This window comes from Desmodus rotundus, chromosome 7 (assembly GCF_022682495.2).
Source record: "Desmodus rotundus isolate HL8 chromosome 7, HLdesRot8A.1, whole genome shotgun sequence".
In the NCBI taxonomy this organism is placed as follows: domain Eukaryota; kingdom Metazoa; phylum Chordata; class Mammalia; order Chiroptera; family Phyllostomidae; genus Desmodus; species Desmodus rotundus.
In genome coordinates this window covers 29,897,983-29,922,613 of record NC_071393.1, presented here as the reverse complement: position 1 = coordinate 29,922,613, position 24,631 = coordinate 29,897,983, and the positions used below count along the sequence as shown (strand labels likewise).

The window sequence follows — 24,631 nt, the reverse complement described above, 5'->3', positions numbered from 1 at the left end:
TGCTGGCTTCGATTTTCTTTTTCTGGTCGAATTCTCTGAAGTGTACCTCCCAAGCAGCAGTTTTCAACCTTTCTTATCTCATGGCACACAGGCACTAATTACTAAAATTCTGTGGCGCAGTCAAAAATACATTTTTTGCCAATCTGACCCCCCACCCCCAAATGATGTAATTTTGATTCATTTGCACTGGATGGCGGCTGTGGTCATGTTCTCACTCGAGAATCCAAGGGAAAGGAGGTCAGTGGCCCTGCGAATGGCCGGGTGCTGCATGTGCTAAAAATCCTTGCGGCAAGCAGGGAAAATCGCTGCTCTAGAGCACAAGAAACAACTGCGGGTTTTGGGAGTGTGGTTAGCAAGGACCACACTCTCTTTGAACAACCAGGTGTGAAATAACGACGACTGTCTAGCAGCCTCACCTGCCCAAGGTGGGTGCAGTGCGTCAGGCCTCCTCCCAGTGCATTAACAGGAATGATCGGTCTCCTTTGATCCTCCCCATCCTTATGAGGGGCGGCGATTAGCACCACTTCATGGATGAGCAAACCAAGGCTGGGGGAGGAACCAGCTCTCCGCCAAGCACCCCACAGCTAGAAAGCAGCAGGAGCACCTGCAGTGTCCCTCGCCAGGCATAGCTGGAGGGAGCAGCTACCTGCCCATGTTAGAACAAAGAGGCGCTTGGCGGGGAAGCAAACCCTGCTTCCCCTGGACAGCCCTCAGCCCTGACTCAGGAGCCCAGTCAGTGCTCAGCTCCCAAAGTTTGTATTTGGGGGGCAGGGCTTGTCCTCTCAGCCTTCGACTATTTTCATGAATCTTATGAAACAAACAAAACACTGAACAGCCTTCAAAGGTTCAGATAATGTTCTAATGCTGAACTGGACGGCGCACAGACACTGTTTAATTGCACTTGACCCTGGAACAACACGGAGGTCCCGGGCACAGAACATAACTACAAACAGCCTTACAGATAACGTAAACAGCCCATTAACATGTACCGTGTATGTTATATGCATTAGATACTGTATTCTTACAGTAAAGTAAGTTAGAGAAAGAAAATGTTATTAAGAAAATCATAAGGAGAAAACACATTTACAGTATTTATTGAGAAAAATCCATGTGTTATAAGTGGATCTGCGAAGTTCAAACTGGTGTTTTTTAAAGGTAAATTGTATTTCTTTAAGCTATGCAGATACATTAAATTCTTTCATTTGTATGCATAATACACTTCACAAATTTAAAAAAAAAAAAACGTTATTTAAATAAACCCTGACCCAGCCCGACGTGGTGGCCCCTGCACCAGGGGTGACTGGGGGCCTGGCACAGCACGGGAGGGAATGCTGGACAAAAAGATTCCACTGTGAGATCAACTGAGAAAGAGCACTGCTGGCCAGGAGGATCGCCCCACCTCCTTGGCAAACCTTTTCAAAACTGTTAGTTTAAAGCTCCAGATTTCCACCCAGTAAATACTCTTCTCACCAACTCCAGGCTGAGAGAGAGCACAAGGTCCAGAGCATGGGCTATAGATTTTACTGTGGTTCTGCCACCAGCCTGTGGGCTTGGGCCTGCTAGTTAAACCCCTTTGAGACTTGGTTTCCTTACCTGTAAAATGAGATGAATGCCACCTTTCCTGTAGGGTTGAGTAAGGGTTACAGGAAATTTTTAAAAAACTCTTGTAGGAGCATTGGTATAATGTCTAATGCTACTCTTCACACCCCCCCAAACCGTGTGCTCACTCCCAGCCCTCAGACCCAGAGCGCCTGGCCCAGGGTGTTGGGAAGACCAAGGTCATGCTCTCGTGTCAACTGGTCACCTGAGCTCACGTTGGAGGCTGCCTGCAGGTGAGCCCTGTGCCACCACTTAGACGCTCCCCCGGGGTTGGGCTGCTCTGCTCAGCTCTCTCCCTTGCCCCCAGGCCCTCATTGTGGGTCCTGTGCCCCACTTCCACAAAGGCAGCCACGGTGGAAACAGCTGGGGCTCCCAGAGTGCCTAGCCCCTTCCTTCCGCAGTTCAGAAGCCTGAACCCCTGTTCCTGCACTCAGGCAGGGCCCTGTATTAACTTCCAAGGAGAAGCACTGGAGCGCCATGTTCTCCGCCCCTTCCGTGACCGTGGATGGGGGCCAGCAGAGGCTACAGCCTGGATCACTGAGCCACCAAATGCAGGATACTTGCCCAGAGGGTTTTCCAGAGCCTCAGGGGGACTTGGAGTCGTCAGGGACTAACGTACACTGAGTTAAGCTACTGAGTTCAGGGTGGGTATGGGGTGGTGTTTGCTATCACAGAGTAGCCTGTGCAGTCTGTCAGCACCCGTCCGCAGTCATAAACCGAAGAACGCAGTAGGGATCAGCAAACATAAAGACATGTAGCCATATCTAGTCTACCTCCTCCTTTCACCTCAACAACTCATTTCGGAAACGAACGTCCAGTCTCCTGGACGATCTAGTGGAAGGTCAGAAGAGTTCTCCTCCTCAGGTTCTATCATGAGAAACCCTAAATCCTCTCTTCCAGCTATAAAATTCAATGACTAGTTACAATGACCAGCAGCGAAGAACCTCAAGCACCCGTGATCTGATTTGTGGACACAATCCCTGCCATTGCAAAGCCTACATTCCAATGGAGTTAATCTCCTTAAAGTAATAAGGATGATGACAACAACAACAAACAAAAACAAAGCAAATGATGTTTACTGCTGCTCCTTTCAAGGCAGAGTGGAAACCTGGGTGCAAGGTGGGCACGGCCCATCCTTGTAAGAACCCCCCCACCCCCCACCCCCCACCGTCAGAAGCTCACGCCATTTTTCTGAGGTGTGCTGACTGCTCACAGAGTTGGAAGGCCTAGGTGAGTGGCGCGCAGTGCCCAGGATGCTGCGAGGGTGGATTCCCGACTCTCATTCCCACAAAAGTAAAGTGAATCTTGCACTGTTAGCAGGAGTTGTGCCTGCTGGGGCACATTGGTAACTGAACATTTACTATGTTCAAATCAAGGTTTATTTCAGTGTCTCCTGCTAGCTAAGAGAGAGCACCAACGGCCCACAACACCAGTGGCCCCTCTGTCAGGACCGTGGCCTTTTTCTAAACCACTAGTGTAAAGGAAGCTGAGAGACAGACCCCTGTCCAGCATTGTTACTCAATCCCACTTTCCAAAGGGCAACCCCCTCCAAGGCAGACAGAAGTCACCCACAAGACCACACAGCAACTCAAAGGGTGGTTACAAGACTCAGATCAGAGGTTGCTCTCCAGAATCTCAAGCTACTGAGACTGCAGCCTTCCCTGCAGCCCACCTTCTGGTAGGTGTGAACAGCTGGGCAGCCCGGTTCTGGAAAAGGTGCACAGAGGCCAAAGCCAGGCTTCCTCCTCCCGTAGAATAAACTTTTCACAGAATGAGCCTCAAACGATAAATCTGTGTCCTGATCTGAACACTCTAGAGGTGGAAATTCCCAGCTTCTTTATGTCTAATTTAAGTTCTCCCTGCTGCAGCCTCTCCCCCTCTCCTTTCATGGGCTTAGACCAGAGCTGAAAGAGGAACAGCACTCCATTCGTTAACAGACTGGATGAAAAAAGGCACATCGGACAAGTGACCTTTAGTATTAAAAGACCATTCATCTCCAAGAAACACTGAGCAGTACAAAAATGCATTTCTGTCCCAGTTACCTGGGGAGAACGTGAGCGAGTAGTTCCCCTGCACGGCACTCACATTCCTAAAGAACGGTACAGGACTGTTCTCGATCACACCCTCACAGCCACGCCAACAAGGAGAGGAGCTCCGGGTCCCTCTCACCTGTGGACCGGGCCACAGACATGTCCCGCCTGCTACACGGCAAGAGCCACACTATCTCTGTCTTTCCAGAGAATGAACTTCTTCCAGCACACTGACTTTCCGGAAGGTCTTTCACAGCCTCCATGCTCTATGGAGGCTCCACCACCAACCCCAACAGATGTTGAGGACCAGGAGCCCCGAGAATCCAGACCAATGTCACCACAGCCTGCCGAGTCCTGTGGGGGCCAAGGTAAGTCTGCAGGGGCCCACTACAAAACTGAATAACTTGGTGTTTGCAGTTGTGCAGCTCCATAGGAATTAAGAATAGCTTCATATCACACATACATACAAAAAACATTCACCATGTAGCAGCTAAGGAGGTCATTGGTGGTTGTTGCTAAAAGGTTATGTGGCTTCCAAATCTCCTGTGCCCCACAGCTCCGCATGGGCCCAACGGCCCATGTGCCAGTGCCAATCTCTCCCTCCCACCCCCCACTGCCCAGGCCTCGCTCACCACGTCATCAGGACACAGGATCACAGAATTGGCTCTGAGAGAGCCTAAAGCCCCGGCCCTAAGGAGGGAGAGAGTGGGTTGGAGGATTTCGCTCTCACAGTCCAGCCACTTGTCAATCACAGACACTTGTCTTGATCAGCTCCATCCCCAAGCATCCCCAGTGATAACTTCCTAACTCCACAAGGTGCGTCCAGCCTTCCCTCCCCAACTCAAGTGCCCGTTCTTCCAAGAAGCTTCTCTGCTACCCAGCTGGAGGGAGTTCTGGTCTCCTCGGAATTCTTAGAAAGCTTGAGGTTCATTGCACGTATCCATCCCTTAGCATTTATGGACCTGCTTTATAGGTTTTGTGTGAGCGTGGAAGAGAGTTGGAACTCACTCTATCTGTAAGGCTACCAGTCTGTAGAAGCCAGAGGCCACATCATTCCCGCTTCCACCCCCATGATGTCTAGGCACAGGGCTGTGAGAGTAATAATTGCATGGCCAACATCTGTAGAGCGAAGGTTTGCTGCGTGACAAGCATACAGACCTTGACCCTGCTCCCTGGGAAAGGAGGCCTGCACCTCCTTGCTGCTGTAGAAGTCACAAAACTAAAATAACGGCCAGGGCTGGCACCCTGGCTTTTTCACTAAGTAGTTGCATAATTTATTTAAAATGCTTTATTTACCACTCTGTACCTTGGTTTCTGTGCCTCTCAAATGCAGATGCCCAGCTCCGTGGGATTACAATAAGGATGGAATGAGACAATGCATTTCCATACGCTTTCAAAAGTCTGATCAACTAACCAAATCAATACAAGGCAAAGAGATGGCAAAGCTGGAAAGAGGTCAATCATCTATGGTATGGGGTTACATGCAGAGGAAGGTGCCCCTGCAGGAGAGCAACCAAGGACAGGCGAACCACTGGGGAAAGGTACCTACACATCTAAAGCCTGATTCCCACCTGCGTGCCCTCAAACAGGTTCCATGACCTGTCTGGGTCTGTTTCCTCACTCCGTTGATGATGGGAACCTGAATCCTAAAGCTGCAGGAGCCACGGGTCTTAACACAGGCGAAATGCTCAGGACAGTGCCTGGCACGTGGTGAGTACTCCATACGTATTAGTTACCATTATAACTGTTATTATCAGTGTTATCATTGTAACATCACTCACAGAGAGTAGGCATTCCAGAAATGTTTCTAGAAATAATTCAAACATTAGAAAGTCAATTAGTTCCATCCTCTTCCATAGGCAGACGGTGTTGTTATGCAGAACAGAGCAGCCAATGTATCTGGTCATCTTATCTCTACCAGTGCTCCCTGTTGGGAGGGTAGCGTGGCCTGATAGAGGGTGCCAAGCCCTAACGTCCACAGCACAACTACAAGAGAGCCCGCAGGCTCTAACAGCATCCAGGCAGACGTAAGTGACAAAATTTTACCATCTTGGAACATTTTACTTGGCTCAAAAGGATAAGGTTACACCAGTTACAGTTCCCAGCTTAACAGCGCTTTTCTGTTGAAATGCATCAAGAGATACTCAAGACAGATTTTTAAAGGCAAACATCGCTGCGAAAAACGGAGGCACCAGCTGAGGCTGAGAACAGAAGCATTCTGTGTTAGAGACGTCTTATCCTGAAGGACAGACGGCGCGTAAGCACCCCTCAGTCCCAGCCTGGCTGAGCCGGCAGCCTGGGCGTGGAGGGTGCCCAGGGACTTCTGAGGACAAGCCGGCCACTTTCCCAGCAGCACCTGGGCCCTCCGTGGGGGCCTCAGCCGAGTCACAGGCCCAGCTCTGCTCTGCTGAGGAGTAAAGGGGCAGCTCAGACACCGATTGGGCCGAGTTCCCAGTGCCAATGGACTCAGGAATGGGGGACCCAGCCCCAAGAAAGAGGGCCTGTTAGCACAAGAGCCAAACAGAAGAGCGAGAGAGAGCAAATCTGGAGGAGAAGAAGCGACAGGCCGCATGGTCAGTGGTGCTCACTACTGAGCACCTCACAGTTTGTAAGAACAAGAGCAAAGCTTACAGGAACGAAGTGCCCCCTTTCCTTCTGCAAGGTACCTCTTTGAGACCCCTACAAGGCACTCCTGCCTCAGGGAGGAAGGCTGGTGGACTAGGCTAGTGCCGTGTGGGTTTAACCCAGAGCAGGGGCTTTGGCAAAGCCAGGCACGGCGTGGAGCCAGGCAGGTAGGGACTGCATGGGTACACTCAGTACCTACCACCGACTATGAAAATCAAGCTCCAATTCAAAGAGAGGACCGCACCACCACCCCGCTTTGGACTGTTTTGGCTTCAAGGAAGGCACTGCAGGGAGTTCTCCCAAGCTCTTTCTCCTCCTCCCACCACCTCCGCCTTCAACGAGAGATGCTCCATCCTCAGCCCAGGGCCCTGTCTCCCGAGCTACACAAGGTGCCCAGCAGGGAGAGCCGTGGCCCTGGTCTGACAAAGTTTTCCAAGCAAAACCTCATTTCTCAAGCAGAGAAAAAGCCAACTTACCTACCTATTTGATTGAAAGGAGAAGAAGGAGAAGTAAAGGTTTTACCTTCAAAATGGAAGGTAAATGTATTCCGACCAACACTGTGGCTGGAATACGGCCACCTCACGTCAAGCATGACGTGGCTCAAATTTTCAACGTGAAGCCCAGGAAGAGGTGCCTGCACAGCCCCAAGCTATGGTCCGTGCGGGTGGTGGCCGCCCTGCTCTCCTTTGCACTCCAGCCAGGCTGGAGGTTGCAGCCTGGCCCTTTCAAGACTCTGCTCAGACAGAAAAGCCTCTGATTGGCCAGAAACTGCCCACAGGGGTGAAGGTGCCCTGAGGAGTCAGCTGGGAGAGACCCCTCTCTGGGGTTGGGGATAGAGCACGGCACCCCCAGCCTGGTGCGACACACAGGCCCGCGTGAAAGCGGTCTTTCTTTACCCAGTTCCCTCAGGGGGCACCATCCCATGCCCCTCAAAGTTAGAGACTCTTTAGCTGCAGTTTGGTTCGCTGCACAGCCCCCCTACTTCCACCAACCCCCAGGGGAGATGCTGGTAGAAGATACTGTGGTACGGAGAGCTGGGGTGAGCTGGAGAGGGGCACTCAACTTCGTAGTCTGTGGCCCCTCAATATCGATCCAGGGAGCCAGCCCTGTCTGAAGGAGACTCCTGAGGATGCTGTGGGAACACGGGTTGAAGAGGAAGGTGCCTTATCCCTCCTCCACTTACCAGGAGAGCTTGAATCCTTTCATCAGTACAGTCTCGATAATCCACTGACCGTGTCTTTAGCATCCCTGTTACAGCTCCAGAGGTCCCAGGACATATTTGAAAAGATGACGAAGTCCCCAAAGAACAGAATCCCATGTAATGCGACTTGAACACAGAGAAAGAAAGAAGAGAGAGAGAGAGAGAGAGAGAGAGAGAAAGCGGCAGCCAGAACTGCTGCTGCGTCCCCTTCTGCCCCCCTTCCCAGCTGAACGCTGCTGGGCTAGGAAGCCAAGGGCAGCTTCTTCAAACCCAGCCAGGGCCGGAGCCGCCTGGCTGAGCTGCTGCTGCCACTGCCAGATTCTGATGAGGATGGGTAATGCTTGCAGGGCTGCCAAAGAGCCCTGGAGTTGCTTCCACGGGCAGGCCGGCCACCCACCCTCACCGCATGCCAGCTCAGAGAACCCAAGGAGAGCCCCGGGGGAGAGTGAAAACCTAGCAGAAGCTGCACCTCTCTTCCCCCAGGCGGCAGCTCCCGCAGCTCCATGTAATCTCCTAATCAATGCAGTACCCAAGCAAAGCACTGCCAGCCACTTCCGCCCACTTAAAGACATAGCACATGTTTTGTCCCAGGATGGGACAGAAAGTCAGGGGGAGGGTAGGTAAGCAATACAGTTCCCGAGGAGGAAGGGGAGAGGGGCAGGAATATCTGAAGATAAGCACTTCCGTGGGCATCCACCAAAGGGTTAAAAGCCCAGGGACATCCACCGGAGAGGAGGGGAGCCTTGTCCCAGGCCCTCAGCAAACCTGGGAATCCAAAGCTGAGCAGAGCAGAAAGGCTGGGTGGGGGGGTGTCTAGGTGTCGTGAGGCGGGCGAGCTGCAAGCACAAGACCACCTTAAATAGATTCCTCGCCCTTTCCCAGCAGGGCGGGGCCAGCGTGGCTGCGTTGCAGTTCACAGCACACAGCTCTCTTCCCCTATTGGGGAAATTACCTGGCCGACTTCTGGAGTGTGTGATGAGGCAGCAACTTATGGTGGCAAAGCTGCTCCCCCCACACGCCCACCCCCCCAGTCACCTGAGGCCAGGGATCTTTTTAAGGTAGCCACTGGCTGGGTGTAGGATTTAAACATTTTATCACCAGTGCCAGGCTCCTGAAAATGCAAACCAGGCACAGCATCAAGTGAGGAAGGACTAGACTTGCAACTTCAACTCAAACATACAATTCATGGGGAAGGTGGAAACGGTTCCTCTTAATTCCTCCCGCTGGGGACCCAGGAAGGAATTCCAGCCCCAACAATTTCCCAGGCTATTTGGTCGCTTTTGTCTGTCCTCCCCTAGATTGCATACTATCTGGGTCAGTAATGCAGATGGGTGAGGAGGAACAAAGAGGGGATTAGTTATGAAATAGCAACCGTCAACTGAACCATAATGAGCCTTGACCCTGCAACTTGCCCCAAAGCGACCAACAGACAAGTGCACGGTTTGCATGCATGGCATCCATACCAGACCCTCTAAAGTAATACTTTTAAGAAAAACCAGGGCGCAAACCCCAGCTGGTGACACTCAGAGTACCTGTAACACCTTGCTTATCATCTGCCTTCCTCTTTTGAGATGGCAAACTCCATGAAGGCAGGGGGGACTATGTATCTTGGTCAGCTCCATCTCCCTGCTGACCGGGAAGGCTTGCATACAGCAGAGGTACTATAAGCAAGTGCTTCATTGAAGTGATCTTACTCAAACCTAATTAAAGCACTGCATTCTCTCTCTAGTGTTCAGCTGGTCCAGCAGAAATACTCTTTAAGGTATCCTGAGCTTTCAGAGATGTACCCCCAAGCAGTACTGGGCTGTGGAATTCCCCTGCATCCTCAGCTCCGGTGCCAGAAAACATAGAAACACTTTCAAGACTTCTAAATAATCCGTGGTCATGTTTTCAAGGCTCCTTGAGCCTTGAGCCAGGCCATCCTTTCAGCACAGGTATTGTAAAGATGTAATAGATAACCAAAAGTGCATAGAGTTCTCTTTTGTGACCTAGATAAGCCACTCAACTGACCTCCCAGGTCCTGTGATCCAGTCTCTGGACCAGGGTGTCCAACCTTTTGGCATCTCTGGGCCACACTGGAAGAAAGTTGTCTTGGGCCACACATTAAATACATTGTGATACGTAATCACAAAACAATCTCACAGTGTTTTAAGTAAATTTACGATTTTGTGTTGGGCCACATTCGTAGCCACCCTGGGCTACACACAGCCCATGGGCCACAGGTTGGACACCCCTGCTAGACAAATGTCACTTGGGTATTCCAAGTAGTTGAAAATATCCTCATCCTGCTGCATCCACTGCTCCAATCACAGGAAACGCAGGAAACCTGGACAAAGTTTTCCAACAATTACATTAGAAACACATTGTTGTACATGTTAAAGTTCTTTAGCTTTTACTCTTTACCCATTCTTAAAAAAAACCCACTCTCCTTTGCAACTATTAGTAAGAATCTGTTGTGAGCTTATTCTACCAGGCATCATTCTAAGTATTCTACTTGCATCATCACATTTAATCCGCACCTCAACATTATACAGCAGTGACTTTCATTATTTGCAGCTGAAAGCTAACGAGTGTAGTGCCTTGATTTGCCTACTGCCAAAAAGCCAGCAAGCTGCAAGCTCGGGATTTCAATACAAGCATGTCCAACTCCAAAACCCTGTGTCTTCATCATCATGTATGCTTACCAGAAAATGTTCTCTACCAGACAAGCTGATTTACAAGGGCTCATATGCTCCCACGGCAAAAAGAATCCAGGCAACCTGTGAAAGACTAATCATGCTGGCTGTTGCTTCCATCACTGATATGTGACTGGCCGAAGCGTCAGTGTGAGACAGGTGAAAGGGAAGGAAAAGGAGGAGCCTCACTGGTCGGGAGACAATCATCTACCTTGAACTCGGCTTGGCTCTCGTTTCTGCATCCAGGGTTTCACAAGGCTCTAGAACCTGATTGCACTGGGGTATCCACAAAGAAAAACTCAAAATACAACCTAAACAAGGCTTTGAAGAGCCAAGGGGTCACTGTCTCTCCCTGAAGTACATTAAAGAGTAAGACCAAAGTGAAGGAACAGTCCCCGTTTAATGCATTTTCCCTCTTCCTGTTCTCATAGTGGGCAGTCTGTTCTGTGTGGTTTAGAAGTTCCCAACAGGTAAATTGCCAGTACTGACCTAACTCGAGATTACTCTGGGTGGCTATAGATTAATGACCAGGCAGGTGCACTCAATTCTTCTGCTCTGCCTCACTCTGCAATCTGGCTGCTCCTTGATCTTCTTCTTTTAGGAAGGGCAAGAATTTTTAGAAAAAACGTAAATTCTGAAGTCTTCCATTTCTGGCAGTATGGCAGATGAAATATCCTGATGGACCTTCTTGCTAAAAACAACTAGAAATACTGGATAAAATAAAACTCTTAGAAAGAAAGACATCAGCCCTGGCTGGTATAGCTCAGTGGATTGAGTGTAGGCCTGCACACTAAAAGGTTGCAGGTTCGATTCCCAGTCAAGGCACATGCCTGGGTTGTGGGCCAGGTCCCCTGTGTGGAGCTCATGAGGAGCAACCACATATTGATGTTTCTCGCCCTCTCTTTCTCCTTCCCTTCCCCTCTCTCTAAAAAAGAAATAAATAAAATATTTAAAAAAAAAGAAAGAAAAACATCATTTCAAATGTGTGGTGAGCTATCAAAATCTTATCTAAACAAGAAATATGTAGAGGCCACACATTTAGTGAGGACAGAAATTCAGTGCATTTTCTAGAGAGAGCATCCTCAGAGCCCGGGAAATGGGCTTTGGTTCTCCCCGCCTATCACAGGACAAGATGGGTGAGGACCACGCCCACAGCCACTGCTGTGGCCGGCATAGGAGGAGGTCTGGGAAAGCAAGCCGGCTGGCTGCCATCACCCTAAAAACACACTTGAAAGAAACTCAGAAATGCCACTGAGGACCTGAAAGGAAATCGGCCTGTCCTTGACCTCAGCAGTGACGGAAGGAGGAAAAACAATCTCCCCCAATAAATCGTGATTACAAACTAATCCTCACACAGATTGCTGCCCGATTATTTACTGAAAATTCACACAAAAAAAACAATGCACAGAAGGAGAAGACTGATTCATGAAGACTGTCTGATCATCAAAATTGATCATAAACAGAAAAGGCACGGCTTTTCTGGGAGAAGATATTTATAGCATACGTAATTGAAAAAGCAATTGTTCACAAAATATACCTTAAACTTCTGAAAATCAATGAGAAAAAGGAAGAAAACTAGAAAAATAGACCAATGATTTGGATCAGCACTTTCAGAAGAGAAAATAATCAATAAGTATATTAAAAGGTGCTTAACTTCACTGGTACTCAGGAAACTGCAAATTCAAATTCCAACAAGATGCCATCTCATCCTGGCCATGTAACAGGCACAAATTAGAAGGTCTTACAATACTAAGGTTGAAAAGGAGCTACAGGAAGTGCTTTCTGGTTCAACTTCCTAAGAAAACTATTTGGTATCATGTAGTAATGGTTACGAACTACATCCCCTAACACCTCACAGGCTGTTCCCCACTGACTGCAAATCAAAGAAGAATGCATGCAGTATGATTCCACGTACAGAACAAACATAAAATGACAGACAGACTAGATCATGTGGCAAAGAAGGGGCCACACACTACACCTGACAAGCTCAGAGGCCTGTGTGGTGGCCTTACAAACTCAGAGACCTAAAGTAACCACTAAGGATGGTCTGAGATGGAAACTGTCGAACTAAAAGTGGTTCGTGGCGGGTAGTTATGTCCCAGAGTGGTATTTCTCCCTGACAAAGGTCAGTCTTCAACTTCACTAAGCTTGTCTGTTGTCCTTTTGCATCTAGGACAACATACCAGATAAACAAGCCTATTTGCAGTTAACAAAGTGATTTTCCTTTTTCTGGACCCCTCAAGGCATTGTCACCAGAGCAGAGACCACAAATCCCCTTGGTGTGATTATTCTCATGTGTTAATGGTTGAGTGTTAACTATGCTCTGCCCACCTGTGTGTCCATCATTTTACTTTTTATCCAATCCCAGAGCATTCCCCCTTCGCTTCCTCCCTCCTCCTAGTGGATTTCCTGTGGGTTAGATGAAACTCCACCAATGGGTTTCATCAAACTCCCTTAATGCCTTCTCCTTTGATTGTAATCTACAAAATAAGGTGCATAACTGCCATTTTCTGGAGCATTTTCTCTCTCAGTGGTGGTTTTTGGTCCCCAGCAATTGCTGTCAGTTTGGCTCCAATAAATTCACAAAAATTCTCTACATATTTGAATGTTTCTTACATTGATAATAGACAGACACTTTTATATCCATATCGATACAGTAGTTCCTTATCCACAGTTTCGCTTTCCACGATTCAGTTACCCTTGGTCAACTGTGGTCCAAAAATATCAACTGGAAAGTTCCAGAAATAAACAACTCACACATATAAGTTACATGCCATTCTGAGAAGAATGACGAAATTTCGTACCATCCTGCTCTGACCTGCCTGGGACAAGAATCACCCCTTTGTCCAGTATAGCCTCGCTGTCTGTGAGGCCCACGCGTTGGCCACCAGGCATCACATCAACCGCACGGTACTGTGGTGCTTGTATTCAAGTCACCCTTATTTTACTGAGTAATGGCATTAAAGTTCAAGGGCTCTGATGCTGGCGATGCGGATATGACAAAGATGGGCCATAAAATGAAAAGATGGGGCATATTCGATGGAAAAAACATAGTATATACAGGGTTCAGTACTAGTCACGATCCTGGGCTTTCATGGGGGGATCTTAGAAAGTACCCCCCATGGATACTGTATCTGTCTCCATAAAATGAAAATCAAGGGGACCACAGACTCAACGTTCAGAAAGGGCACCTTTGGCTGGTGGGGAGATAAGGGGTCAGCAGGATAGGTGAGAAGTACACCGTGTTTGTTGTCTCTTCTTTCAGTCTACTTTACACATATTTGATATTTTATAAATAATCTTTGTATCTATTTAGCAGAAACAATTGAAAGATAAACCTAGTACTTAGCCAACACCCAACACCAGCCTCCTTTGGGTTTTGTGAGCAGACCTGAGGAAAGTGTAGGGTGGTGGTACCTTCCCAGACTTGGGACATTCAAAAGCTCCTCGTGTGGACAAGGCTGGATTTCCCTAAGTTTGGTCTGTATGGCTCCCAGCTTCTCCTTACAATGGTTTCTTCCCAATGCCACTGGGTTTGGAATGAACGTTGGAAAAGTTCCTTTTCGATTTTAGCTGCTTTGACCTTGTCTTGGCCTTGAGGTCTGACACGCCCTGCTGCTATTCCCCTCCCAATCCACGTAGAACAGGATTTTGCCTCCTCCTTAAGAAGGGACTAGAATGGGGAGAGAGTCTTTCACGCAGCGCTCCCTGCTGGAGGCCTCCTCTGCAGACACCCAAGGCCTGGGTCCTGAACCCAGGCAGAAGCTGCCCTTCTCACGCTCACTTCCCTCTTTCCACACCAGCTCCAGCCTCCTCTTGACCTTGGGCAGTCACTGGGAACAAATCTGGAGAGAAGAGCCCAGAGGACATGATGCCTGAGGCTCTCTTTCTCTCTCAGGTCCCTGAGTCCTGTGCAGGCCCTCTGCCCAGCTCCCGAGGAGTGGAGCTGCAGCACCAGGCAGGGTGCAGGCCTCCCCAGCAGAGCTGGAGCCCAGGTGGAGCTGCAAACTGGGCCAGAGCACTGCTGCAGTCAGGCTGGGGAGTGCGGAGAGTCAAGCTCCCGGCTCAGTCAGGGGAGTGGCAGGCGCGAGAGTGTTATATTTAAGGAGCATTTTGGAGGTCAGGAAGCTCCAGAGGGCAGCGGGGGAGGGAGCAGCCTCCTATAAACACTCCATTTTAGCAACAAGCCTCCTCTTCGTCCTCCAGCCAGAATCTGCTCCCAGATTCCCAACTGCAGCCAATAGAGCCTGTGTGCGGGGACAGCAGATGGCCAGAGCCCCAGAGCCACTACCGATCAGGTGCTCTCCACCACTCCTGTCTCCCCTCCCCGCCACATCTCCCCACCCTCTGCGGCTATTAGTCACTGGCTCTGGGGTGATGGTATGGCTGCAGGCACTGCCCTTGCCTTCTGGTCTGTGCATCTGTGTCAGCCCCCCCCCCCACCCCGCTCCCCGCTGGGAGCCCCCAGCCCTCCTAGCCCACCCCTACCTTAGGGACCCGTGCACACCCCGCCCTCCAGGCCCACCTTTCATCTGCTGCCCAGAGGAAGAGGCAGGGGAGGGAAGGGGGGGCAGAGGCTACAGAGCTAGCAGAGGCTGAGAGGCTTGTGTGGAAAGCCTGAGAGATTCTGTTCATTTCGGGAATGCTTCTTCTGCCTCTATGACCCCAGGGATTTACTTAGGGTGCTGGAGTTAAAAAACAAAACAAAACAAAACAAAACAAAACAAAAAAAACCATGGACAGGCTTACCACCCCCATCCTTGTTTGCTGCTCCTTCACAATCTGCTAATCCAGAATGTTCCTTCAGGCAACGGACAGGACAGGCAAGGTCAAAGCCAAGCTTCAGTAGGCTTCCTTCACCCCCGGTTATTTTACTGACACACACTGGAGGTGGCCAGGGGCTTCTGCAGATGGCTGTCTGTTCACTCTAGAGTTTCAAGTGGTCTCCTGTGCATCCCTGTGAGGTATTCCTAAACCCACACCCCACAGCTACTAGGAACTGCTCCTAGCCTGACATGAGGTGGAAGTTGGAGGAGAGAGGAAAAGCCAGAAGGCAAAGCCCTATGCCTGGTTACCATGAAGTCCTCACCTCTCTCTAGCTTGGGAACCAGGATAGAGTTACCTCCCTCGCTCACCTCAGGCTGAAGCCAGCCGAGCTATCCCCCTCTCCCTGTTGAAGGAGCTCTGGACAGCCCTTCTTCTTGGAGGCTTCTTCATGCTTGGCAATGAAAACCCCAAAGAAGACACCCTGCCACTATCCCATCTTCTCCTTCATCCCCACATCACTACTTGCATGCCCTGATGGTGGGGCTCAGCGGGTTGGGCATCATCCTGCAAACCCAAAGGGTCACTTGTTTCTGGTCAGCACATAACTGGGTTACAGGTGTAGTCCCTGGTTGGGGTGCATGTGAGAGGCAACCAATCAATGTTTCTCTCACACATCGATGTTTCTCTCACACATTGATGTTTCTCTCCCTTTCTTTCTCCCTCCCTTCCCCTCTCTCTAAAAATAAATCAATAAATTTTTTAAAAAAAATCACTGGCAGCTCCCTGAACACTTGACTACCTGACTCAGAGCTGGTTTATCTGACGGTCTCCTCATCAGTGTGTCCTGGATCACAACTCTGCTAGACAGAGGGCAGCCCCTGGGAGGTGAAAGCTCTCCTGTCAGGAAAGGTGCCTACACCTCAGAGAAACCCCACCGACTAGGAGAGGAGAACACCCAATCTCACTCATTCTAATTACATGCCCGACAAACGGAACATCTCTCTTGCCAGATGGAAGAACAAGGCAGACTTCTAATACCCCACTGCTCCTCCTGGTTGATTCTCAGGAGAAAATCAGGGTGACGGATGGTGTTGGGGGCCCAGGAGGGTGCTCATAAACTCAGGTTGTTAGGGAGGGAGCACCGGCAGGGCCACAGACAGCTGTTTCCTCTTGCTCTCCTCCCACCAAATGCAGAGTTCTCCTTTCTCAACTAAGTTACGGAGAAGAACTGCCATTAATGAGCAGATGAACTAAGTGCTAACTGATGTCGACAGTGGAAGTCTCCGGGCCAAGGACACAACAAGAATCGGTTGCTGGCACAGGAACTGCTTGCTAATGTGACAAGGCTAGAACGACTGCACTCTTAACTGGCGAGGGCCGGACCCCAGTCCCAGAGGCGTGTGCTGTGCTGCAGCACCGGGATTCTGAAATTAGCCTAGAGTCCAAATCCCTGCTTAGCAGCTGCGTGACCTCCAGCAAGCGGCTGCATTTCTCTGAGCCTGGGCTCCACCTATAAAAAGGTGACGATGACAACAACTCATGAGGTGGTCAGGAGGGGTTAATGGCACAGCACCGTGAGGTAACACCTGCATGTGCCCAGTACATTTAACCATTATTATGGATATTCCCAACGAGTGTCCACCATCCCCCACTCTCTACTGCAAGAACAGGCTCCATTTCTATGCCTCCTGATCTACCTTTGCTCCTTCACCTGAATAACGTTTTGTTGGGGGTATTTTTGTAATTTTATTTGGTGATATTTCTGTTAGATCAATCAGCTATTTATTTACCCAACCATAACTATCCTTACTGGGTGCCTAATATGTTCATGCCCCATGCAAATCAATCATATTGCTGATATTTCAACAATAAATCCAATATCCTCCCCGATCTCTAGAAGCTTAGTCTGGAAAGAACAGTAAGAGATGGACATTAAGTAGTTAGATTCAATAATGCAAACATACACTTGAAAGCAACAAGGCCTACAAGGAGAGGCTCAGAGAAGCTGGACAGAGTACCTCTGCCTTCCAAATGAGCATAAGTGGTAGTCAGTGTGCCAATTTTTCCATCAACTAGTGAGTAATGGTGAATATTCTCAGCTAACCTATACCAAGTCGGTCTGGGATCCTTACTTTTGATTAGTAACACAAAAGAGTTACCCAGAAAAAGGGTCCAATGTTTGTCATCCTTTCAAGAACTTCCTATAGTTGCATACAGGTATCTAGCCGTGGTGCCTTCGGCACATATTGCTACCATCACTGCCAATAAAGGCAGGTTCACTTGGATGGAGCAGACTGCAGCCAATCGGGCGGATTTTGATGTTTCATTGCCTATCATCAGGACCTTTTCTCATCACACCCTAAGGTTGAAAAAAATGCTAAACGATATCCCCATACCTACTATGTTCTCTTAACATCACAACCGCCATAACAAGCCTGGCATAATCATGAGTAAACCTGAGAGCTCAGGTACCACCTGTCTGACTAGAGCACCTCAGTAAATGGTCCGGTGGCTGTCCACACTAAGCCACCAGCTACCTTTGAGGACTTGGGGGCACCCAAGTGCTGGTGCATACCATGATGAAGTTTTTGCATGGATCTGTGAACAATGAAGAAAAATGAACCTGGTAAGTTTCAAAAACTAAATATACTGAATTTTTAATGTCTGATAACATGTCCTTTTAAATTCTGTGTTAAAGCATGCTTTAAATATGAATAATGGTGGTGGTAAGTTTATATTTTAGTTTAGTTTAGTTACCTTTTATAAGTAAAATACATATCTGGCCATTCTGTTTCCATCCACTAACCATTTCCAATTTCTGTACAAAATCCACAAGCTCCGACCCCCTGTGAAGAAGTCCTGCTCACACCCACTGTGGGGAAGCCTCGGCCGCAGCTGCTGGGGGGTCACCTGGACCACAGGGGTTCCAGGCCTTGTCTTTTTTTCCAGTTCAGATATACTTGGCATATGCAACACTGAATTAGTTTAGGTGTATAGCACGGTGTTTTGATGTATGTCTACCGCTATGGGTTTAAACTGCACAGTCCACTTAAATATAAATTTTTTGAAGACATATACAGGGTCCGGCAGAAGTAAGGCTTGCTTGAGTGGGGTTGGTAGGGTACGTGAGTGTCTCACACGAGATGGACAGCAATTCGAACATCACCTGAAATGCCATATGGCGTGCTTGAGTGTGATGTTGTTATGTTACAGCATTACATGCTCATGATTTTGTAATAAAAGTCTTTGTAATAAAAAGGGGCGTTATTTGTGCCAGACCCTCTGTGTGTGTGTGTGTGTGTGTGTGTGTGTGTGTGTGTGTGTACACACACAGTACCATAAAAGTATTTTCTCTTCCTTATGAATTTCTTAATAACATTTTTTCTCTAGCAGACTTTATTGTATGAATGCAGTATATAATACATATAACACACAAAATATGTGTTAAGTGAGTGTTTACGTTAGTGGTAAGGCTTCCTTCTGGTCAACATTAGGCCTTTCGGAAGTTATGTTTTGGGGAAGTAAAAAGTCATAAGCAGATTTTGAGCTGTGCAGGGTGAGGTGGGGGTTGTGTCGACACCCCTCACGCCCAGTCGCTCAAGGGTCGACTGCACATTGGGAAACGGCCACCACACTAAATCCAGCCAACACGCATCCCCACACAGTCACAGTTTTTTTCTTTCGATGACCTAGATTAGTCTGGAGTGCTGTAACAACCTCTTGGAGAGATGCCTGTGCTTCCCAAATGTACATGTACAGCTATTACCACTTGCCTAACCTCAGACCCATATTTCCAGTTGCTCCTGAACCCCTTTACCGAGATGCCTCACGGGCCCCTCCAAGCTGGCATGGACACATGGAGTCGTCATTGCCCTCCACATCTCCTTCCGCCTCTGACCTCCGGTGACTACCTCAATAGACAGCACCGCCAACAACTACTTCACCCAGCCAGACACCTGGAATTCATCCTTCGCTCCTCCCCTGCCACCTCCAATTGATGATGTAGGAGTCACATCAATTCTAGCTCCCTAAATGTAATTAGAGTCTGTTTCCTGCTATCAGCTTTTATCTGCCTTTCAAGTCTAAGGTTTGCAGCTGTAATTACCTCTCCTGTTTGTTCATTCACCAAATATTTATTGAGTATCTATTACATACCAACTAATATGCCAGATGCTACTGGTTTTGTGGCTTAAAAAACCAAAACACATGACCCCTGTCCTTAAAAGCATATAGTCCAGCGGGAAAGACAGACCTGTAAAAAACAGTGTCAGAGAGGGCACAAAACGGGAACACTTTCAATTACTGCCTACCGTGTAGCCAGTGGGCACGGACCTGCACTTTCCACTACCAGGACTTTTTTGGGGAAGCACTTTTTCCGTACGAGGCTGTCACAGTGTGTCAGTGCCTGCGTGCATCTACCGATTCATCTGGTCATCCACGCATGTCCTACCTGCAAGTCAGGCCTGACGACCTGTAGTGACCCGGACTGCGCCATGTTTGTGCCGCCCCCTTCTCCTCCCTCACTCCTCTTGTGCCTGTGGTGTGCCAGGCGCTTTCACCGAAGTTACTTCACTTAATCCTCACAACAATCCTTTAAGGTCGATAGTATCACCCTTATTTACAGATGAGCAAACTGAGACTAGGAAAGGCCAAGATGACTCACTCAAGTTCACTACACCAGAGAGTGGCAGTGCCAACATGTGAACCCAGGTATGTCCAACTCCAGATCATAACTAGACCACCTCTCTTCTCTGTCCGCCTGATAAACTCCCACCCACACTTCTGTTCTCACGTCACATTCTCACATGTTCATTTCTCACACGTTCTCCCGTCTTCCTTAGAAAGCCCTGCTGCTTGTGCAGGCAACATCAGATCTTTTGTGCTTCTGTGGTGACTTGACCTTCGGTTACAACCCTTATTACCTGGTGCCTTCATAACTTTACTCACTGGGCTCCCCCAAGGTCCATGAGCAATTTGTTCACAGGGATTGAGTGCTGTCCATCCAAAACCTCCATATGGCTGCCCTGACTGGTGTGGCTCAGTGGGTTGAGCACTGGCCTGCAAACCAAAAGGTTGCTGGTTTGATTCCCAGTCAGGGCACATGCTTGGATTGTGGACAAGGTCCCTGGTTGGGGACATATGAGAGGCAACCAGCTGATGTTTCTCTCCCTCTCTTTGTCCTTCCCTTCCCATCTCTCTAAAAATAAATAAATAAAATCTTTTAAAAAATCAATAAAAAAATAAAACCCCCATATGGGAATATATTCACTAAATGAGTGAATTAATGAATGCTATCAACCTCTTTCTCAAGGTTGAAACAGAAACCCTCAGGACATAATTTATCATCTATATATCTTTTTTTAAAAGATTTTATTTATTTATTTTTAGGTAGAGGAGAAGGGAGGAAGACACAAAGGGAGAGAAACATCCATGTGTGACAGAAACATGGCCACTTGCCTCTCACACACTCCCTAACCAGGGACTGAACCCACAACCCAGGCATGTGCCCTGACCAGGAATCGAACAGGAGACTTTTCGGTTTGTAGGACGATGCCCAACCCACTGAGCCACATTGGTCAGGGCTCCACCTACTTATCTTAACACAGTCATGTCAGGACATCAGATGGACCCAAGTCTGAAACTGTAACCTTAAAAAAAGGGAGCACCGTGCAGTGCCCTGCCAGACTCCAGGAGGCGAAGTCCTTGCCTACAGCCCTGCCCCGGCCACTGCGCACTCTGAAGGGACAACGTCACCATCCAGTGAGCACACCTGACCAAAAGCTACCTCATCCTCAGGTAACTGAACTCAACTCATTGGGGTTTAAGAGGAATTCTGGGAAGAGTACCTCAGAAATAAAAGGGGAAAGGCTTAGGTAAGGGGGATGCATGTACATGTATTTGGACATTAAAAGAATGATATCCACATCGCATGTAAATGACTCACCAATGAGTCACAATAGGATTGTTTACTCAGCACTTCCACTGCATTTACACATGATCGGATTCAGCACATCGGCCACACACGCAGGTTCTCTTTGTACCTGGGCTGCAAAATGCAAACTGGGTCTTTGTGGGAGCATCTCAGTCACTTAATGGAGATCTAATGAGAGCCATGAATACTCTTCCCAGAAGACGCACAGAGATACATAACTCTGCCCACAAATGACAGAGGCTGGTGGACCCTCTCCTAAAGTGCACCTGAGGCCCTAAATGGTTCACTGGCCCAGGCTGAAACACGGACTGAACTCCCTCCAAAGGGTTTGGGCTACAGAAGGTCAAAGAAAAAGAATTACAGTGCTGGGGTTAAATGCATCCATTTCGGTGGCCAGTCAGATCCCCTCTGAGGTCAAGACCCTGGGAGCAAATGCTAGTCTCAGGAATGGTCCAGCTCCAAGGTGTGACTCCACCCCTGATTGGATAATCTGCAGTCTGGAAGGAGGGATGGCAAGGGCTGAGAAAAAGAAAGCCATCTCTGTTTCTACCCCATATGCAAATGCAAACATAAATGCAGCCATCCAAACTCACTGCAGAATAGCTCCTCAATCCCCCTGAACCACTCTTTCCCAGAGCACTCATCACTGCCTCCCCTTGAGAGCCAGTTGGTTGATCTCAAACCACTTAAAACTTCAAGAGCTAGTTGAGTGGCAGCTTTGTAAGAGAGTAAGTAAGCCTGGTGAGAAATGACACTCAACATCACAGACAGCACCTGGAGCAAACGGTTTTGGATCCAAACACAGTCAGACACCTGCTCCCATGGCTGCCCCTGTGCACCACCAAGGAGCACTGCACCTGGTGCTGCTTGTGCTCACAGCTGGTACTCAAATGTGTGTGGAAGGACTGAAAAGAGAGGGGAAGTGGGGACCGAGGCAGGAAAGAGGGAGTGAGTCAGGGAGTCTAGGAGTCCAGGGAGGCCTGTTCTCATTTGATTTGTCTCTTTGCAACTCCTTTCTGCAAATTTGACAGATCTCAGCTAATTAAAACAACAGATGCATGTAATTTTCACCAATGTGCAGCCTAGGAGATGAAAGCCCAGAGAGGTTAAATAACTTGGATCAAATCACACAGCATGTGGGAGTAGGAGAAAGGAGCCAAGAACCTAGTTCTGTGATTCCCAGAGACGTGTCCCTCAGCATCATTGCTCCTTGGCCTCCTACCTCATCTTCCCATCCATACACACACAGGATATCCAACCTGCTCCAGAATTCTAAGCCCAGTCCAGTCTTGCATCTCTGAGAGAAAGGAGACCCAGCCACTTGGCCAAAAAGGTAGGCCCTCAACCCAAGGGCTGAGATACTCTGGAAAACTACAGGTCTCTCCCTGCATACAGGGGCTGGGGTTGGGGCTTACACACAGGGCACCCTTAGGTCCCCCATCCACTCTCAGTGGCTCAAGCTTCTTGTTTGGAAAAAGGCACAGAAAAACAAATTGCAAATTGTAAGCAGGATTCAACGGAGATCAGAAACCTATCTCAGGAACGCCCTCTAGTGCACCTATGGGGTCCACACAACACAGCACCGTAGCACCATTCGCAGGAGGCACCCAGACCCGTGCTTCCATTGGGGCATCAGACGAGCGGTGGGAGGGAACAGCAGCAGCACCTGCCACTCAGAGACACACTCCTCGCCAATCCCACGGCCAGCATCTGCTGCTGGGTGAGAGGCAGTCTCTGCTCTCAGGACTGTCCAGCCCACAGCAACCCCACCTATTCCTTACCAAACAATCAGAGGGAAAGGAGAATCACAGAAGGTGAAAAGGAAGTGTGGAGATGGTACCAATGGGTTAAGAAAGCACAGTAGTTCAAGGAAGAGGCAGAGAAAGGAAGGAGGGGTAAAGGAGAGGGATAACTACAAAGAGACAGGATAAAGAGAAATGAAAAATAAGGCAAAGCTAAGAGAAAGAGACACGTTAAGTCTGCCCAGACAAAGCTACAGATCACCCCCACACCCGCTCAGACTTCGAGCACATGAAGCTGAATGCACTGGGTGGGACCCAGCCCTGCCTCCCTCTCCTGAGCTCCTCCTGCTCACATCATTCCCCTTTGCTCTCTGCACAGCCCCTGGATGCTCAGGAGTGGTGGGCTGAGGGACAGGAGGGGAGAGAAAAGTGAACCAAAGGCAGAACTTGCCAAGCGAAGCCACTTACGCACAGTGCGGCCGGCAGCATTTCCATCCTACCTTTGCTGTCGCCATATCAGCCGGCTCCATGATTTCTGCTTGGCCTGGGGGCAGTGGCACCGTCCAGAGAGAAAAGGCAGAGTCACAAACGTCCACCAGAAAGAACAAACCACCCCTCTGGAAGGTCGGGGAGAATAAGAGACTCATTTTTACTCTCTTGGGACCTCCTCTGCTGCTGGGGGGAAAGAGCCTTGCAGCCCCCAGAAAGTTGGAGGGGGGCTATGTGTTCCCACAGATGCCCATAGCAGGCTGAGTCAGGGGGCATCTTCCCTTGCCTGGTACTTCTTTCCAGGAGTAAAGTGTGGGGGCTCAACAGGGCGCCCCCTGCTGAGAGAGCGCACACAGCCACGGAGGCCCTACCCTCCCATCACCCCACCAACGGGTCCCCATGGATCAGGAAGAAGGGTGCATGTTGAAGAGGCCAACTGAGCCGGCGCTGAGGGTAGCGGGAAGGGAGGAGGCTGAGGGGCAGGTGTGAGAACCTCAAGAAAAAGGTGCGGCACTCAGATGGAAGCGGAAGGTGCTGTGCAAGGAGGTGCTGGAGCCACCAAGCTGGAGCCAGCACGGCGAGGCGCGGGATGCAGAGGGACAGGAATTCTCCCGGTGAAGCCACTCACCTTGCAGTAACATTCAGACTGACTGAGGCCTACACAGGAGCCAAGAGCGGGTGGCTCACAGCCCCCACTGCCCTCCCAGAGACTCGGCCTCTGTCTACAGATACATTGAGAGCCGCGCAGCCAGCCGGGCTGGGTCTGCAGAGGCCCCGGCTCGCTCGGAGCGGCCTGATTGGAGGAACGGGATGACTTCATCCGGCCCCATTCATCACTCTAGGTTTCCTGCCCAGCAGGGACAGCGCTCTGCTCACAGCGGCTACAGCTTCCTCCCCGGCCCACTCCACTCGGCAGCCTGGGATAGGCTGTGTGGACAAGCAGCCAGGGCAAAGGGGCCAGAGCGCCCCAGGCCCTAGAGGGAAGAGGTGAGCGAACGGCTCACATCTCTACGGAAAACACAGTGCATGTGCTCACTACATGCACTCACTGGAGCTGCCACCAGCATAAATGCAAAGAAACAAAAAGTGAAACACATTCCAGTCTTTAGAGATATTTCTCCCAATCAGAGGGAATAAACAAGGGAAAAGTAAGCAGGCCAATATCCTCGGGCATCCCTGAGTGCACACCTTCCCCCAGCATCTCCCCTCTGTCAGCTCCAGCTCCACCAGCTCATCTCCCATGCTAGCCCAGGCTTGCTGCTATAGACATCATCCCCCTCCGAAGTGGTGACTCCTGAGAGAGGATGCCCCTTGAATTCTCCCTACCCCCTTCTCATCCACTCCCAATCCAGCCCTGGAACATAAAACACCCACCTACATTTTCCCTCATTCTTTTCTGTAAGCCTGCTTCTGTTCAAAGCTGACTTCACAATTAAACCACACATTCAGGTAGACGGGCAGACGGGGGAAGACCCTCCATAGGAATGACAACACTGATACTTCTACCAGTTTCTTTTACCAGCGTCTGTGTGTCTGGCTCCACAGTCAACAGAAGTGATGACTCCCACTTG

General features: G+C 49.4%; 1 protein-coding gene across 3 annotated transcripts in view; it reads right to left on the bottom strand.

The window, feature by feature from the left end:
* The window catches only part of GRAMD1B (GRAM domain containing 1B), a 156,898-nt gene that overhangs the window by 79,688 nt on the left and 52,579 nt on the right, over positions 1–24,631 (bottom strand). Inside the window, exon 1 of one of the 3 annotated variants that reach the window (XM_053928105.2) lies at positions 7,438–9,848. The exons of the other annotated variants lie outside the window; for them this stretch is intronic. Coding sequence (XP_053784080.1) covers positions 7,438–7,460 — 23 coding nt within the window. The 5' untranslated portion in view covers positions 7,461–9,848. Of the gene's footprint in view, positions 1–7,437; positions 9,849–24,631 lie in introns of those variants that run through there. 3 annotated transcript variants of the gene reach the window in all.